Genomic DNA, 19,402 nt, shown 5'->3' with positions numbered 1-19,402 from the left:
AATGTCAAGAAAACGAACCGGTTCAATACACTGTCTTGACTCAGAAAATTGAACTTTATACCGTGTTTGACGTTTGAACACGGGTGCAAAAGTTCGTCTGCTACTCAATACAACGTAAAAAAAAAATCTTGCTTCGCGATATCAAAAAAAAAAAAAGTATCTGCCTTTATCGCCTTAGCAGAAAAAGAGCATAACTATGTACTTGATTTTATTCCCACCCAAATAAACTGATGTTAAGTGTTCGCAGAATTGAATGATTTTCATTGAACTCTTTAACCGCGCATAAATCCCTTGATTTGGCAGAGTAGCCTAATTAGAACTCGATTAAACTGTGGCACAAAAACACAGTTTTTCTTTGAAAATCTGAAGAAAGGAGGAATACATGGGATACAAGCCTCGTCTCAGTGAATATTTAAATTAATGGTCGAAGTTAGCGGATCTTGAAAAATACGAGCTTCAGCGAGTATTTCGGTCAACCGATGAAGATGTTATTAGGACTTTTGTGGGTTGATTTTTGACCGGGTCACACTGTATATTACTGGAAAACCCAGCGATTTTAGACAATGTATTTAAATACAATTGAATCATTTATAACGAACCTAGCCAGAAGTTGCCCTCCAGGTCACCAAACCCATTGCGATAGTCCGTCCAATCCCGAAAGAAGTCCAACGAGGCGTCCATTCTTCTCTGGAAAACCTGAAAAAAGGCGGTGTAAGCATACTTACGAGGGTGCAAATATCCAACCTTTTATACGACACTGATACCTGTACAGCTTGGCGGTGACCTTGCGATTAAGTTTTCTCTGCTGAAATGACAATAAGTCACCAAGACAAACTCAATTCTAGACATTCTTTGTCATTTACCTTGGACATACATAAGAAGTGACAGAACCTTTACGTGATGACATTATAGGCATTTATGGTGTCTGTTCGGACTTCACTTCGCTTTTATCGTCAAAGATTTCATTTTAGATGAGAGGGTCAAGAAGAATCGTCTTGTTTTTTGCAATCGGTGTCGTATCTCATTAATTGTATCGTTTTGAGGTCTAGTGTGCAGGAAGATTTCATTATTCACGTATCCTGGACAAAAATGTTTGCACAACAGAGATGTTTCACCAAGACTTGGCCATTAAACAGCTAAATCATTCTGTAAGAAAAAAGTCGCGTGATACAATATTAGATCATTGTGTCAATCTTTCGACCTGAAACTAAGAGATCAACACTGAAAACCCGAGATCAGTCATCCATACTTCAAAGGCTTGGTTAGCCGAAATCGAAGACCGAACGGTTCACATTGGTCTCCGCCAGGTATGCGAACATAGGATCTCATTGGCAATAACCCATTCTCTTTAAGTATAGCACATTTTCAGAGGCAACATGGCATAAATATAAATGTTCGGATTACGAATACAATGCAGTAACACACACACACACACACACACACACACACACACACACACACACACACACACACACACCTATGTGTGTGGATGGTTACCTAAGAGGCGGCACTGGGTGCAGTGCCTTTCTAGTGCACTTGCACTACAACAGCACTGGGTGCAGTACTCGCTCCGGCATCGAAGAATTTTGCACTAAAAAATGCACAAAATTTGACCTATTTCGTCGCCTATAGAGGACGGAAAGAATGTCATTTTGAACATTGTTATGACATTCTTTCCGTCAAAAAAGTCAATTTAACGGTGTTAAATGAAGCGAGCATCCACACAATTAGGTTGCCATCCAGAGTTTAGGTTGCCATCCACGTGTGGATAGTTGCCTTATGGTGATTTAGGCAACCAAACCTGTGGAAACATGGGTACACACACACACATACACACACACACACACACACACACACACACACACACATACTTACAATCCATCCTCTGTTGTCCGTGGTCTGATCGCAGTACACAGTAACTAGTTCTCCTGACACACACACTGTGCGGAGACCGCTTAGAGGGTCAAGACTCAACCAGTCCACACAGCTACCTGGGGTAAAAAATAGAACAAAACAAATCAATAGATTGCTCATGAATATATGACAATCCAAACATTCAGAATTCAGAATAGTTTATTACCTGCGGTTAGTAAATGACCCTGATGTTGCAGTTTAGAAGATACTATAAGATGTTTGGTGGCTTAATTGTTGGCAGACCAGCTTTTTTGTTGCTCCGAGGGGACCATAATCGTCTTTTCTTTCATCTTTATCGACCAAGGCCGAAGGCCGCGGTTGATAAATATGTTACAAAAGGCTATATGCTCCCAGAGGACCAACAACAAAATGCTGGTCTGACAACAAGCCAGCAAACATCGTTTTTGTCATCATTTTGGTGGTGCGACAAGTACGCATGATTACCCAAAGGGAGCCGGATTTTTAGAATGCAGTTCATGGCGTGTCACAAGTTCAATCGATCGCGTCATAATTGAAAATGTGATGTCAAACGTAAACTTTACGTCGCCTTTCTAGGAGTCTAAAAATGCACAGGGGTACCATCCTATCTGCAAGGTCAGTCACTTGGAATGCAGTTCATGGCCTTAAAACGTGTCACAAGTTCAATCGATCGCGTCATAATTGAAAATGTGATGTCAAACGTAAACTTTACGTCGCTTTTCTTGGAGTCTAAAAATGCACAGGGGTGCCATCCTATCTGCAAGGTCAGTCACTTTTTAGCATGTACCCTTCTTTTTTAAAGTTTTAAACCTTTCGTTGTACACTGTGTGATTGCACAGATTAGTTGCATGATTTTCAACACTGATTGAGTCTTTGAGAGTGAACGTTTTAGTCTTTGACATCGGAAACACGAATTCAAAACCGTGATGGTTCCAAAAATCAACCAAACAGCCTGATTGGCTTTTATTTTGACAATCCACTATTTACCTGAAAGCTTAAACCCATTCACCACCTCGATTTATTGCATGGGGAACCTGAGATTTTTATTCCCCAGCTGGTTATGAATGAGAACTCGTGAAAATGATGACAAAAACCCCATGACCTCCCTTCTTTGTCTCTGTAAATCTACAGTGGGTATATTTCTTGTATTTTAAGAGTACTATATTGTTATACCATATGATATATCAATTTTACTCTTATAACACAAGAAACAGTGGGTGCACTACTTTCTGTCGACTTTGACATTCCACAGTGCACATGTACCAGACGACTAGATGTGCCTGGGAATACCACGGTGTTGAGAACTTGCGCGAGATCGTTCAGATTGTTCAGTGAGCTCAGTTTTAGTCTCGATCTGCCGAGACTATCGAGACTATCATCACAGCATCGTAGATGTCATGACGTCTGTCGTCCATCGCGTCATTTTTCGGGGACCTAATTGTCCACTGTTATTTGTTTCCTCGTTTTCGATGTTCTATTTTTCTCTTGTGATCAACATGATAATTCTAGCCGGCTCTCTCCAGTAAAACAGAAGTCAAACTAGCAATCGTTAAAAACCCAATCCGTCCGACCTGCACTGCCAATATTTTTAGGCTAGGCAGATTTCATCAGATTTCACCTCCTGTGTGAACAAATTGCTATAAAATTTATTTCACCTTTTTTGTACTCTACATGCATCCATTGATCAGGTAAAACCGAGTTGGCCAACGTTTTCCCATGCGAACTATATTTTTGAAGCTTTTAAAGAATGATGACAACTGCGCAATAACGGTATTCCGAATATGCTCCGTCCCTCATCTCTCACGTCTATAACATGTCTTATTTTAAGGGATGTGCCATATGTCCCTCATATAGTATGTAAGAAAAGCACATTCAGTTGATAAATTGGTTCAATTGCATTTATTTAGCGCGAAATAACGTCGCCGAAGCTCAAATCTAGCGCATTCGGTGTGGTTTCACAGGGCGCGTCTCCCGGGTCGCGTTTGACAGGTATGTGAGTTGACAATTACTGTGCTGATATTCTCCCTCCTTTACCCGTTACTGTTGCATTACACATGTGAACATGCACACGCACACTCTATTCAACATGACCTCGTACTTACGCTAAAGCCCGTCTTCATCGTCTGATGTACCTACACAGGCAACCTCGGTCACAGTGTTGGCACAGCTCTCCCCTCTGCACTCTCTACAGCCAGACGTACACACGAGGCCGTGTTTTCGGCATGAACATCTTGCTGTTCGACACTCTGTCTTGCAATTGCATCGGATGACATCGAGTAGATCACCAGGAGCAGCAGCAATGTCAATGAGAATAGGAAGCATGGCGCCTTGAACAATCTCCCATCCCCAGTCCATCGGATCCAGGAGGAACTGTTCTTGATGCAAGTGCATCCATTCTTGCACCTGGAAGTATGTTCTCATGGAATGGAATTTAGCTGCTGCTGATGTAGGTGGGAGTTTGCAGGGCTGAAACGATGAGGTACATGTAGAGACTTTCTGCATGTACTTGATGTAGCGGAGGAAGTTCAAAGTGTCTCTTTCCTTCCCCCCATAGAGTTCTACAAAGGCCCTTTCTCCTGCTCCTATCAGCTCATCAGTGTGTAACCGAATGCCGAAACACTACGATCACCTCGGGAGGCGAAGTGCAATCAAACAGGATTGAAAATGTTAGAGCTAATTTCTTAGCCCTATAAAAACTGTTATGCAAACCCGAAGGTTTCCATGAACATACAGACAATCGGAAACCACCAGATCCCATCACAAACAGAATTCTACAATACACCGATGTTGACTTTTAAAGGCCAACAACTCGGGTGCAGAGTCTGCTGTGACAGGGGCGGAAGCCTCCCCTGTCACAATCGCCCCCGTTTGAATGAACTTCGTCCCGAAGTTCCGAACCGGGGGACCACTGTCCATCCCAAGTTCGCAGAATGGGAACAGCACGAAAATGTTCAGTGGTCATATTATGCCATTACCTGAACATATCATGCCGAGTCCCATCCCTACTCGCAAGCACCAGATGTAACCGAGTGCCGAAACACTACGATCACCTCGGGAGGCGAAGTGCAATCAAACAGGATTGAAAATGTTAGGGCTAATTTCTTAGCCCTATAAAAACTGTTATGCAAACCCGAAGGTTTCCATGAACATACAGACAATCGGAAACCACCAGACCCCATCACAAACAGAATTCTACAATACACCGGTGTTGACTTTTAAAGGCCAACAACTCGGGTGCAGAGTCTGCTGTGAAAGGAGCGGTAGCCTCCCCTGTCACAAGTGTCTCTGCAAGGACTGGCGCTGAAGACATGGGCCTGCTGCACGAACACTGTTGACTGGGTCAATTTCGTTAAACACATTGGTTTTCCAATCCCGAATGGACTGCTAATTGTATCGCATCCACTAAAGGCGTGCGCAAACAGGATGTTCTCACAAACTTGAGATCCAAGAACAGTCTGGACTTTTCTGATGTCCCACACTTTTGCAGCTGATTTTGCTGTCGATGATCTCACTGATGTGAAGAAGACGGGGCAGTGATCTGGCGTAAGATGGTACAACAGAAGGATGAGAAGATCGGTGTCCTCGCCAACCAGAATCACGTTTCCCTTCCTTGCCAATTCCAGAGAAGTCTTTACGACGAGCCTATCAGCATCAGCAGTTGTATGGACAGTGTCAAAACCGTGCTGTGAAAAACGGGAACTAAGGAGGTTGATGAATCGCTGTTTGTTGTTTGGATTCGTCAGGAAGCGCTCCTTTGGTTCGCACAGGACCATGTCACCCTCAAAAGTGATGGCACATGCTGTATTGGCTCTGCTTGTTCTTCGCAAATGGGCTGCATCTTTGGTGGTAGGTCCGCAGCTGTATCCATCAAAAACAACAGTTCCTTTGCCAAAATGACGAATGAGAAAGTCTGCGTAACTCGGAGTAAGCTGGTTGCATGTTGAACCACGGCACCAGGGCAGAAGGTGCAACAGAAAGCCACGATCGATGACATATGTTACATCATCAGGAATAACACCATTTATCTGCTTTGTTGAAGTCCAGATGTAAGTTGCCAGTGCAGCCTTGGTACCTTGTCTTGGCAGACCACCCGAAGCAAACAGCGATGCTGGGACACTGCACATCTCAAAGGCAAAGGCGTCCTCAAGACATCCGTTGGTGTTCTTTACAGTTGTCACTAATCTCTGGAACAACAGCATGGAGTGAACATGTACTAGATCATCGTGCAGATTAGACGACTTGGCTTTCAGAGCCATGGTTACAGCTTGATCCTTCTTTTTAAAGGTGAAATCCACAACATTATTTCCGATCATGCTGCTCAGAATCTTGTTTCCTACGCCTTTTGCTTGTTCTGCATTCACAGTAGCTTCAGCTTCTTTTCCGCTTGAAATGGATCGGAGGGCTGTATCCACAGTGAAAGGGTTCCTATCAAGCAGATATCTCAAGATCAGCTGAATGTCTGTGTGATCTCGCTTCTGCCTTGCCACGCTCAACTCTTTGTGCTGCGTTTGTTGCTCGCTAGAATGGAATGCAACGTCTGTGACAGACTGCATTGCGTCGGGGATTTCTGCACAGGCAGGCATACACAGTAGTAGGTGGGAGATCAATGCCATATGATTGCGCAGCATTCAGTTCAAATTTCCGTACCTCTGTGTAAGAACAGCTACAGCCAAGGTGGCTGAGGGTATCGATCAGAAACCGTGAACCGAATGATCGGTGCATTTGCACGCCAAGTGCAAACTGCAATGGTGCAATAACAGTGTTTGGCCTTCTGAGCTGAATGATTGCTTGTCCTATTGCACTGATATAATGTTAGGTAACCTTGAAAGAAATACATGTACGTAGGTGAAGCTGAACATGAAAAAAAACGTATTACCTAACAGTCACATGCACGATCCACGTTGTTCTCAATGGACATAATTTCACAAGGCACATAGACAAAGACTGAATCTGCAATCGCCTAACAATCATTATAATGCGAGCAGTGAAATGCGCCCCTGGGAAACAAACAAATATATCTATACATAGATGAGACCAATAAACTGCTTACGCCATGCTGATTAAGCTATCGTGTGATGTTATTGAATAGTTTCCTTGGGTAGCTTGTGAAAAACTGTCACTCCGAAAACTAAAATAAAATGTACGATATTTCGGACTCATCGCATGGTTTTTTCCCGGCCAACTCGATTAGATGTGTGCAGGCACACTGAAATGAATCAACTGCACCTAAAATGAATTTTATAGCAATTACTTCGCACACATCCAAACGCTTCCCAGCCTATTTCACGCTACAGTCATGCCTAAGATGTCACAGGCGTGCTCTTTTCGGTACACGGGCGCAGTGGCGTGGTGGTAAGACGTCGGCCTCCTAATCGGAAGGTCGTGTGTTTCAATAAATCTCCCATATTATTATTAGTAGTAGTATTATTACACACGCTCTTATCGGTACATCATCGACTACAAGAGTCCTCTGGACAGGTAGTTTCATGCCTTTTTCAAGTATTTCTATCTCTTCTGCGGTGCAGTAGGCTCTATTGATGATGAAGGTGTCCAAGATCTCAGCAGATGCATGTGTATAACCACTAGGTATTCAGTCAAATCAGTGTAAGAGGCGTTCAACTGACAGGGACAGCGACGCCGCCATTATGCACCAACTTGGCATTGATCAACAGGCGTGCGTTAAGAATAAGTTATCAATCAATCAATGAGGCTTATATCGCGCATATTCCGTGGATACAGTTCTAGGCGCTCTGCAGTGATGCCGTGTGAGATGAAATTTTTTACGGCCAGTAATTGCAGCCATTTCGGCGCATATTTACCTTTCACGGCCTATTATTCCAAGTCACACGGGTATAGGTAGACAATTATTAACTGTGCCTAAGCAATTTTTGCCAGGAAAGAGCCTTTTGTCAATCGTGGGATCTTTAACGTGCACACCCAATGTAGTGTACACGGGGGGGAGTTCGGACACCGAAGAGAGTCTGCACACAAATTTGACTCTGAAATAAATTTCCGCCGAACCTGGGATCGAACTCACGCTGACAGCGGCCAACTGAATACAAATCCAGCGCGCTACCAACTGAGCTATATGAAGAGGTTAAGCCCTCAGTGCCTCATCTGAACAGACAACTGAAGCTTAATGTTTCCATCGCACTTTGACTTTTGGGTCTTCAAGGGATAGACAGGTTACAACACTCGTGATGTTTCTGAATAGATTGTATTTCAGTCAAGACCCAGGGTAAATATCCAAAGGACTCACTCGCCAGAGGCTCACGTGTCCCTTGATGTTCATCCGCTGGGTTCTTGACTGAAATACAAGCCATATAAAAACAAAACTCGTGATGTAACCTATACATATACAAAAACATTGACAGACCCTCCCTCACCCACCCACCACACCCATACATTTACACAGCGCTGTCATGCGACCTCAAGCAAATGAAAGACATCGAGGTAAGCTCAACTCCTCAACCAGACACAGCAGCAAACCAATGGTCGACAGTTTTGTTGACCAACACATTCTTTAAACAAATGGTCTTATAACCCATGTTTCCTTTTTTTAATAATTAAAAGTTATTGGTATCTTTTGTGAAAGGTTTTCTCTGTATGTACTCACGAGGTCTCATAATGCACTGTTTGGTCAGCTCTGATATGGTTTGGTTCAGGTGTAGGCCTTGTTCCTGAAGTTGCATCGCCTGGTCCTTGTTCACTTGCATCATGTCTTCTATGGTTCCATTCTGGTCCCTGTTCACTTGCATCATGTCTTCTATGGTTCCATTCTGGTCCTTGTTCACTTGCATCATGTCTTCTATGATTCCATTCTGGTCCTTGTTCACTTGCATCATGTCTTCTATGATTCCATTCTGGTCTTTGTTCACCTGCTCTATCTCCCTCTGGCGGGCCTCCAAGAACGACAACCTGACGTCCTTGTTGCCTACGTAGAGCTGGGCTGCAGCTTTCCGCAGCGAGGTAGCGGTCAGACAGCGGGCAGCGGGGGCAGAAGGGGGCAGGTGACAGGAATAGCTACCTCCCTGGACAGGGCTGGACAGCGACAGGACAAACGTGCCATTGTCCCGGTAGCTGCTGTTCCTCACCTCACCTGATGGCGTCTGTCAGACAATCAATGTTCGACATGGAGAAAATTTCGAAAAATCAACGGTGGTGTAAGATAGACAACTAGTACGGAACGACAAAGCAGAAAGCAAGTGGTCAAAACAGAGAACTGAAAGCATGTACATGTACTGTCCTCAGATGATCTGAAATAAGTTGACATTCTGTCGATTGAGGCCGTGCTGTGTTTCCACTGTGAAAAATAAATACCGCATTAGTAATATGAAACATCACACACACACACACACACACACACACACACACACACACACACACACACACACACACACACACACACATACACACACATACACACACACACACACACACACACACATACACACCTTCCAGACGACATCTACAGGGGGATGACCAAGGTCCACAAATTGACCACAGTGTAGCTGCAGTGTCCAGTCCTCTGTGACGTCATCCCGAACCGCGTTACTCAGTGTGAGGCGGAGGGCGCCATCTTGTGTAGCTAGGGGTCTGTCTGCAACGAACAGTGAATGTGCTAATTTATATGACCGCTGTCACAGTACATTATAAACTACGCACTTTTAATTTTCATTTTCCTGCCACAGTTGATCCACGACGGTTACATTGGCTTTTGAAATAAAATAGTCCTAAATGTTTTGACAAATACAAAGTGTTAACACACATAACATAATAATGCAAATAGATGAATGTAGCAATCACGTTGCTTTACACTCGTTTATCTTCGACATCGCTTGCTGGTAGTTGTTGCTCATCATAGAAAGCCATCACGTGAAAAAACAAAAACAATTACCTGTAACAGACAGCGTCACCGTCCTCCAAACGGAAGCAAGAGACGAGTTTGCCTGCTCAAGTTTCACTTGCACAGAATAGTTGCCGGAATCCTGAGGTCTGGCGAAGCGTAGAGACAGCCCCGCGTTGGGGAGAAAATCAACACGTGTGTTGTCCGTCGCGTAGAAATGTTTTCCTTTGTACGTTGCTATCTTGGTCCCCTTGTCCTTGCCTGGTGCCTGCGGAAAATATTGCCCGATATATCTATTTTATTCCATTGACACAGAAACTATATCAAGCTTATAATGTGATAATGCTTAAATTCTATACTCAGCAATTATTAAAATAATGTAATTGTATACGTACATATGATGTTATATTGTTTTAATTCTGTTTTCACTCTTACTGTATAACAATTTGAAATATTACGTTTTATACGCTAAATAAATATTCTTTCCGCTGAGTCGGACTGTGAGGCGATGGTGATGAAAGGAGAGAGAGAACAATGAAGAGAGAAAGAGAGAGAGAGAGAGAGAGAGAGAGAGAGAGAGAGAGAGAGAGAGAGAGGGTGGAGAGAGAAAGAGAGAGAGAGAGAGAACAATGAAGAGAGAAAGAGAGAGAGAGAGAGGGTGGAGAGAAAGAGAGAGAGAAAGAGAGAGAGAGAGAGAGAGAGAGAGAGAGAGAGAGAGAGAGAGAGAGAGAGAGAGAGAGAGAGAGAGAGAGAGAGAGAGAGGGAGATATAATGTCTTGATAAAATATTGTCACGTGTTGTGAACTGTGAGTTGATAAAGATGAGGAAACAGGTCAAAGAGAAACACATTATATATTTTCCCCGACATTAATGTGAAAAGTCTTGTTTACCCTTTGTCTTTTAAAAAAAACAGAAACAGCTTGTGTGAGGAAATACATCAATTCTTATTCGTGTAGTAACCTTTGTACAATTGAGCATGTGGTTAGTAACCTGTTTCCATCACTCACAAATTGTGTGTGTTATATCACAGTTTTGCTAAATGGTGGAAGCTAATGTGTCGAACCTGAAACCACCAGTCACGGCCGAGCATGGTCTCTCCAAGTCCCGTCACGAAAGACCAAGCGAAGGACGCGTTGCCTCCTACACATGCCTTGATCTTCGCCTTGTCTTCAGGGCCTCCGTCCCACTGATACGCCTCCAACGCTGTACAGTAATAAGGTGTCTCAATTACTCCAAATAATATACATGTATTCACACCATGGTAACACTTTTTCTACGTCTGAAGGTTGACTGACTTACAGTGCCCTAGACTTAACGGCACAGTGCAGCTCACAGCCTTCGTTTTGCGTTTTTGTTGCAGCTGAGTGCATTTACAGTTCAAAAAATCCTCCTATGGTAGTAAAACAAACCCAAAACTCCCCAACGACGACATCTGTGAAGCTCGACAGTTTCTTGTTCACGCGAGTGCATAAATTAACCTAGTTATTACGTGGTGTTTGGTCGGAGTTCGATTCAACTGAGTGATTCCGGCCTCTATTTTGTTTTACACAAACTCATGATGATGTCTGACATAGTTTGCTAGTGACGTGTCTTTTTGTGCATGATGTGGTGATCTACCTGATCTAAATTTAGATCCAAAAATAGGTCAAGACCAGCCGGGTCCGAGTACGAAATTAATTCGTAAAAAAATCGCAGTTCTTGACTCTTTGGGTGCAAGTCAATGAAACTTGGTAGTTCTTCTTACGGATAGCTGCCTGAGGTATGACTAAAAGCCCCAGGGGCTCCGTGCACCTGGATTTGACAAGTTCAGTACCTTGAAGGTTTTGAGGAAGGGATGTTATAGGACTATGAGACGGCTTTTGCGAGTTTATGAATCAGTTTTATCAATAGCATTTCAGTATGTTCCCTTATTGTGAGAGGATTGCGCAACCCAAAAAGGAAAGAACATCTATATTTGATTTTTGAAAAAATAACGAAGATATAGGATTTGAATTGCTTGCAGGAATCCTATTTAAATGACAACGTGTAAGATAAGTGGGAGAGATATGAAAGGAACGAGTGTTAAATTAGGGACTGGGTGGCCGAGTGGTAACGCACTTGCGCTCGGAATAAAGAGGTTGCGTGTTCGACCCTGGGTCAGGCCGCTATTTTCTCCCCCCTTTCCTAACCTAGGTGGTGGGTTCAAGTGCTAGTCTTTTGGATGAGACGAAAAACCGAGGTCCCTTCGTGTACACTACATTGGGGGTGCACGTTAAAGATTCCACGATTGACAAAAGGGTCTTTCCTGGCAAAATTGTATAGGCATAGCTAAAAATGTCCACCAAATACCCGTGTGACTTGGAATAATAGGCCGTGAAAAGTAGGATATGCGCCGAAATGGCTGCGATCTGCTGGCCGATGTGAATGCGTGATGTAATGTGTAAAAAATTCCATCTCACACGGCATAAATAAATCCCTGCGCCTTGAATATGTGCGCGATATAAATTGCATTAAAAAAAATTTTTTTAAATAACAATCCCTGCGCTTAGAACTGTACGCACGGAATACGCGCGATATAAGCCTCATATTGATTGATTGATTGATATTCTTCAGCTTTATGTAATAAAATGGGACAAATTATTCTATCGAAGAGAGCTTTGGTAGTGAAGCAGAATTAGTATTTTAAACAAAATGAAAATAATATTTACAGTTGAACACGTTTCTTTTTATTTGGTGAAGATTTGTTTTACTATCTTTTTTACATTTAAAAAAAATCCAAATTCAAAGAGACTGAAAACGTTCCAAAATTCAGAATAAAAAACCAAGAAAGGTAAGTTGTTGGAACGTTTTTTTAATGACAAAACAATACGTTATAGTCAACAATATATGGACCCACCGGGGCACAGACAAACAATTAGTGACAAAAACTTATGTTCATGGAATGTTCGGCAGCTTGCTAGGAAGTCACAGGCAAATAATTCGACATCGAGAGAATTTAGAGAAAATCAACGATGATGTCATCTATGTTAAATGTAAAAAGGAAAGTTATGAGAGATCAAAACGAAAGAAGAAAGAAAAGATTTAGTTTATAATAAGAGGAGATTTTATGAGATCAAAACAAATAGTAAAAGAAATGTTAGAAGTAAAATATTAGAAGAAAATTTATGAGAGATCAAATCAAAAGAAGAAAGAAAAGACTTAGCTGAATAAGAAGAGATTTTCTGACTAAATGTAAAAAAGAAAGAACGAAAAGGCTGAGACAAATAGTACGAGGAAATCAATGAGAGGGCGAACAAATAAAACAAGTCGCGTAAGGCGAAAATACAACATTTAGTCAAGTAGCTGTCGAACTCACAGAATGAAACTGAACGCAATGCAACGCAGCAAGACCGTATACTCGTAGCATCGTCAGTCCACCGCTCACGGCATAGGCAGTGAAATTGACAAGAAGAGCGGGGTAGTAGTTGCGCTGGGAAGGATAGCACGCTTTTCTGTACCTCTCTTCGTTTTAACTTTCTGAGCGTGTTTTCAATCCAAACATATCATATCTATATGTTTTTGGAATCAGGAACCGACAGGGAATAAGATGAAAGTGTTTTTAAATTGATTTGGAAAATTTAATTTTGATAATAATTTTTATATATTTAATTTTCAGAGCTTGTTTTTAATCCGAATATAACATATTTATATGTTTTTTGAATCAGCAAATGATGGAAAATAAGATAAACGTAAATTTGGATCGTTTTATAAAAAAATTTTTTTTACAATTTTCAGATTTTTAATGACCAAAGTCATTAATTAATTTTTAAGCCACCAAGCTGAAATGCAATACCAAACCCCGGCCTTTGTCAAAGATTACTTGACCAAAATTTCAACCAATTTGGTTGAAAAATGAGAGCGTGACAGTGCCGCCTCAACTTTCACGAAAAGCCAGATATGACGTCATCAAAGACATTTATCAAAAAAATGAAAAAAACGTCTGGGGATTTCATACCCAGAAACTCTCATGTCAAATTCCATAAAGATCGGTCTAGTAGTTTTGTCTGAATCGCTCTACACACACACACACACAGACAGACACAGACACACACACACACACGCACGCACGCACATATACCACGACCCTCGTCTCGATTCCCCCTCAACGTTAAAACATTTAGTCAAAACTTGACTAAATGTAAAAACGTAATAGCTGAGTAAACCTTAAGAAGGGATTTTTTTTAGACTACGAAAAAAAATAAAGAAAGAAAAGGCTGCATTAAATATTAGAAGGGAATTGATGAGGGAGCAAAACAAACGAAAGAAAAACAAGTTCGTATACTCGTAGCATCGTCAGTCCACCGCTCATGGCAAAGGCAGTGAAATTGACAAGAAGAGCGGGGTAGTAGTTGCGCTAAGAAGGATAGCACGCTTTTCTGTACCTCTCTTTGTTTTAACTTTCTGAGCGTGTTTTTAATCCAAACATATCATATCTATATGTTTTTGGAATCAGGAACCGACAAGGAATAAGATGAAAGTGTTTTTAAATTGATTTCGACAATTTAATTTTGATAATAATTTTTATATATTTAATTTTCAGAGCTTGTTTTTAATCCAAATATAACATATTTATATGTTTTTGGAATCAGGAAATGATGTAGAGTAAGATGAACGTAAATTGGGATCGTTTTATAAATTTTTATTTTTTTTTACAATTTTCCGATTTTTAATGACCAAAGTCATTAATTAATTTTTAAGCCACCAAGCTGAAATGCAATACCGAAGTCCGGGCTTTGTCGAAGATTACTTGACCAAAATTTCAACCAATTTGGTTGAAAAATGAGGGCGTGACAGTGCCGCCTCAACTTTCACGAAAAGCCGGATATGACGTCATCAAAGACATTTATCCAAAAAATGAAAAAAACGTTCGGGGATTTCATACCCAGGAACTCTCATGTCAAATTTCATAAAGATCGGTCCAGTAGTTTAGTCTGAATCGCTCTACACACACACACAGACACCCACACACACACGCACGCACGCACATACACCACGACCCTCGTCTCGATTCCCCCCTCTACGTTAAAACATTTAGTCAAAACTTGACTAAATGTAACAATGCTGAGTAAAATATAAGAAGGGAATTGATGAGACAGCGAAACAATAAAAAATAAATAAAAAAGCCTTTGTAAATTATAAGAAGGAAAGTTATAAGAGATTGAAACAAAGAATAAAAGAAAAGGGTGAGTAAAATATTAGAAGGAATTTATGAGAGAGCAATTAAATAAATAGCAGAGTAAAATGAAATATGGGAACTTATGAACGAGCAAAGCAAAACAAGAAAGAAAAGACTAAGGTAAATGTTAGAAAGGTTTCTATGCGAGAGCCATACAAAGAAAGAAAGAAATAGCTGAGTAAAATATTAAAAGGCAATTTACGAAAAATCGAAACAACGATGGAAAAAAAAACCTGAGTAGAATTTAAGAAGGTAATTTATGAGAGAGCAAAATAAACAAAGGCAGACAGAAGAGGCTACGTAAGAAAAATACAAGTCGCGTAAGGCGAAAATACAATATTTAGTCAAGTAGCTGTCGAACTCACAGAATGAAACTGAACGCAATGCCATTTTTCAGCAAGACCGTATACTCGTAGCATCGTCAGTCCACCGCTCATGGCAAAGGCAGTGAAATTGACAAGAAGAGCGGGGTAGTAGTTGCGCTAAGAAGGATAGCACGCTTTTCTGTACCTCTCTTTGTTTTAACTTTCTGAGCGTGTTTTTAATCCAAACATATCATATCTATATGTTTTTGGAATCAGGAACCGACAAGGAATAAGATGAAAGTGTTTTTAAATTGATTTCGACAATTTAATTTTGATAATAATTTTTATATATTTAATTTTCAGAGCTTGTTTTTAATCCGAATATAACATATTTATATGTTTTTGGAATCAGAAAATGATGGAGAATAAGATAAACGTAAATTTGGATCGTTTTATAAATTTTTTATTTTTTTCTTACAATTTTCCGATTTTTAATGACCAAACTCATTAATTAATTTTTAAGCCACCAAGCTGAAATGCAATACCGAAGTCCGGGCTTCGTCGAAGATTACTTGACCAAAATTTCAACCAATTTGGTTAAAAAATGAGGGCGTGACAGTGTCGCCTCAACTTTCACGAAAAGCCGGATATGACGTCATCAAAGACATTTATCAAAAAAATGAAAAAAACGTTCGGGGATTTCATACCCAGGAACTCTCATGTCAAATTTCATAAAGATCGGTCCAGTAGTTTAGTCTGAATCGCTCTACACACACACACAGACACACACACACACACACACACACACACACGCACATACTCCACGACCCTCGTTTCGATTCCCCCTCGATGTTAAAATATTTAGTCAAAACTTGACTAAATATAAAACTTGACTAAATATAACAAGTCGCGTAAGGCGAAAATACAATATTTAGTCAAGTAGCTGCCATTTTTCAGCAAGACCGTATACTCGTAGCATCGTCAGTCCACCGCTCATGGCAAAGGCAGTGAAATTGACAAGAAGAGCGGGGTAGTAGTTGCGCTAAGAAGGATAGCACGCTTTTCTGTACCTCTCTTTGTTTTAACTTTCTGAGCGTGTTTTTAATCCAAACATATCATATCTATATGTTTTTGGAATCAGGAACCGACAAGGAATAAGATGAAAGTGTTTTTAAATTGATTTCGACAATTTAATTTTAATAATAATTTTTATATATTTAATTTTCAGAGCTTGTTTTTAATCCGAATATAACATATTTATATGTTTTTGGAATCAGCAAATGATGGAAAATAAGATAAACGTAAATTTGGATCGTTTTATAAATTTTTATTTTTTTTTACAATTTTCCGATTTTTAATGACCAAAGTCATTAATTAATTTTTAAGCCACCAAGCTGAAATGCAATACCGAAGTCCGGGCTTCGTCGAAGATTACTTGACCAAAATTTCAACCAATTTGGTTGAAAAATGAGGGCGTGACAGTGCCGCCTCAACTTTCACGAAAAGCCGGATATGACGTCATCAAAGACATTTATCAAAAAAATGAAAAAAACGTTCGGGGATTTCATACCCAGGAACTCTCATGTCAAATTTCATAAAGATCGGTCCAGTAGTTTAGTCTGAATCGCTCTACACACACACACACACACACACACACACGCACGCACATACACCACGACCCTCGTTTCGATTCCCCCTCGATGTTAAAATATTTAGTCAAAACTTGACTAAATATAACAAGTCGCGTAAGGCGAAAATACAATATTTAGTCAAGTAGCTGCCATTTTTCAGCAAGACCGTATACTCGTAGCATCGTCAGTCCACCGCTCATGGCAAAGGCAGTGAAATTGACAAGAAGAGCGGGGTAGTAGTTGCGCTAAGAAGGATAGCACGCTTTTCTGTACCTCTCTTTGTTTTAACTTTCTGAGCGTGTTTTTAATCCAAACATATCATATCTATATGTTTTTGGAATCAGGAACCGACAAGGAATAAGATGAAAGTGTTTTTAAATTGATTTCGAAAAAAAAAATTTGATAATAATTTGTATATATTTAATTTTCAGAGCTTGTTTTTAATCCGAATATAACATATTTATATGTTTTTGGAATCAGCAAATGATGGAGAATAAGATAAACGTAAATTTGGATCGTTTTATAAATTTGTATTTTTTTTTTTTAATGACCCAAGTCTTCGCTTAATTTTTAAGCCACCAAGCTGAAATGCAATACCGAAGTCCGGGCTTCGTCGAAGATTACTTGACCAAAATTTCAACCAATTTGGTTGACAAATGAGGGCGTGACAGTGCCGCCTCAACTTTCACGAAAAGCCGGATATGACGTCATCAAAGACATTTATCAAAAAAATGAAAAACATATTCGGGGATTTCATACCCAGGAACTCTCATGTCAAATTTCATAAAGATCGGTCCAGTAGTTTAGTCTGAATCGCTCTACACACACACACACACACACACACGCACACACGCACACACGCACATACACCACGACCCTCGTTTCGATTCCCCCTCGATGTTAAAATATTTAGTCAAAACTTGACTAAATATAAAAAGGGAATTTATGAGAACGCGAAAGAAAGAAAGAAAGAAAAGACTGATTAAAATATTAGAAGGAATTTTATGAGAGAGCGAAAAAAAAAAGAAGCTAAGTAAAATATTTGAAAGGATTTGTTGAGAGAGTGAACAAATAAACAAGTCGCGTAAGGCGAAAATACAATATTTAGTCAAGTAGCTGTCGAACTCACAGAATGAAACTGAACGCAACGCAGCGCAGCAAGACCGCATACCCGTAGCATCGTCAGTCCACCGCGCACGGCAAAGGCAGTGAAATTGACAAGAAGAGCGGGGTAGTACAACTTGTACTTGCGCTGAGAAGGATAGCACGCTTTTCTGTACCTCTCTTTGTTTTAACTTTCTGAGCGTGTTTTTAATCCAAACATATCATATCTATATGTTTTTGGAATCAGGAACCGACAAGGAATAAGATGAAAGTGTTTTTAAATTGATTTGGACAATTTAATTTTGATAATAATTTGTATATATTTAATTTTCAGAGCTTGTTTTTAATTCGAATATAACATATTTATATGTTTTTGGAATCAGCAAATGATGGAGAATAAGATGAACGTAAATTTGGATCGTTTTAAAAATAAAAGTGTTTTTTTACAATTTTCCGATTTTTAATGACCAAAGTCATTAATTAATTTTTAAGCCACCAAGCTGAAATGCAATACCGAAGTCCGGGCTTCGTCGAAGACTACTTTACCAAAATTTCAACCAATTTGGTTGAAAAATGAGGGCGTGACAGTGCCGCCTCAACTTTCACGAAAAGCCGGATATGACGTCATCAAAGACATTTATCAAAAAAACGAAAAACACGTTCGGGGATATCATACCCAGGAACTCTCATGTCAAATTTCATAAAGATCGGTCCAGTAGTTTGGTCTGAATCGCTCTACACGCACGCACGCACGCACGCACACACGCACGCACACACGCACACACATACACCACGACCCTCGTTTCGATTCCCCCTCGATGTTAAAACATTTAGTCAAAACTTGACTAAATGTAACAAGTCGCGTAAGACGAAAATACAATATTTAGTCAAGTAGCTGTCGAACTCACAGAATGAAACTGAACGCAATGCCATTTTTCAGCAAGACCGTATACTCGTAGCATCGTCAGTCCACCGCTCATGGCAAAGGCAGTGAAATTGACAAGAAGAGCGGGGTAGTACCGTAAAGTACCTTGTAAGCGCCCACCCCCCCTGTGCACCAATTCCGACCTAAAGTAGGGGGTGGGCGCTTACTAGGTACTACACCCTATGCACGAGCAGTTTTCAGTAAGAAATGTGATCTTTGATCACTTCGTAATCATATCTTCGTAATCACAAATGTCGTCGCATCCTTTTCTTGTCTGCAGAGGTGCCGCTGTCGGCTGCACTGTGTCTCTGTTTCCCTTGAACAAGGGGTACCGTACGTCTTCTGGATATGGGCAGCAGTCTATTTTACTTGGCCAAAGACTGTTTTCGGCAGAAAGAGAGACGCAGGCGCAGAAAGAGAGAGAGAGAGAGAGAGACAGAGAGAGAGAGAGAGACACAGAGAGAGACAGAGAGAGAGAGACAGAGAGAGAGAGACAGAGAGAGA

At 40.7% G+C, this 19,402-nt stretch overlaps 1 protein-coding gene across 1 annotated transcript in view; it reads right to left on the bottom strand.

The window, feature by feature from the left end:
• LOC138945382 (fibrinogen C domain-containing protein 1-A-like) overlaps positions 1-19,402 on the bottom strand; it is a 55,322-nt gene that overhangs the window by 13,429 nt on the left and 22,491 nt on the right. The window contains exons 2-7 of the mRNA XM_070316811.1: positions 10,803-10,942; positions 9,791-10,007; positions 9,348-9,493; positions 8,510-9,002; positions 1,876-1,991; positions 600-696 (exon numbers count right to left, since the gene is read on the bottom strand). Of these exons, the coding sequence (XP_070172912.1) occupies positions 600-696; positions 1,876-1,991; positions 8,510-9,002; positions 9,348-9,493; positions 9,791-10,007; positions 10,803-10,942 (1,209 nt within the window). The remainder of the gene's footprint in view (positions 1-599; positions 697-1,875; positions 1,992-8,509; positions 9,003-9,347; positions 9,494-9,790; positions 10,008-10,802; positions 10,943-19,402) is intronic.

Source organism: Littorina saxatilis, linkage group LG13 (genome assembly GCF_037325665.1).
Source record: "Littorina saxatilis isolate snail1 linkage group LG13, US_GU_Lsax_2.0, whole genome shotgun sequence".
NCBI lineage: Eukaryota > Metazoa > Mollusca > Gastropoda > Littorinimorpha > Littorinidae > Littorina > Littorina saxatilis.
The sequence above is the reverse complement of the archived record's forward strand: the minus strand, read 5'-3'. Positions and strand labels throughout refer to the sequence as shown.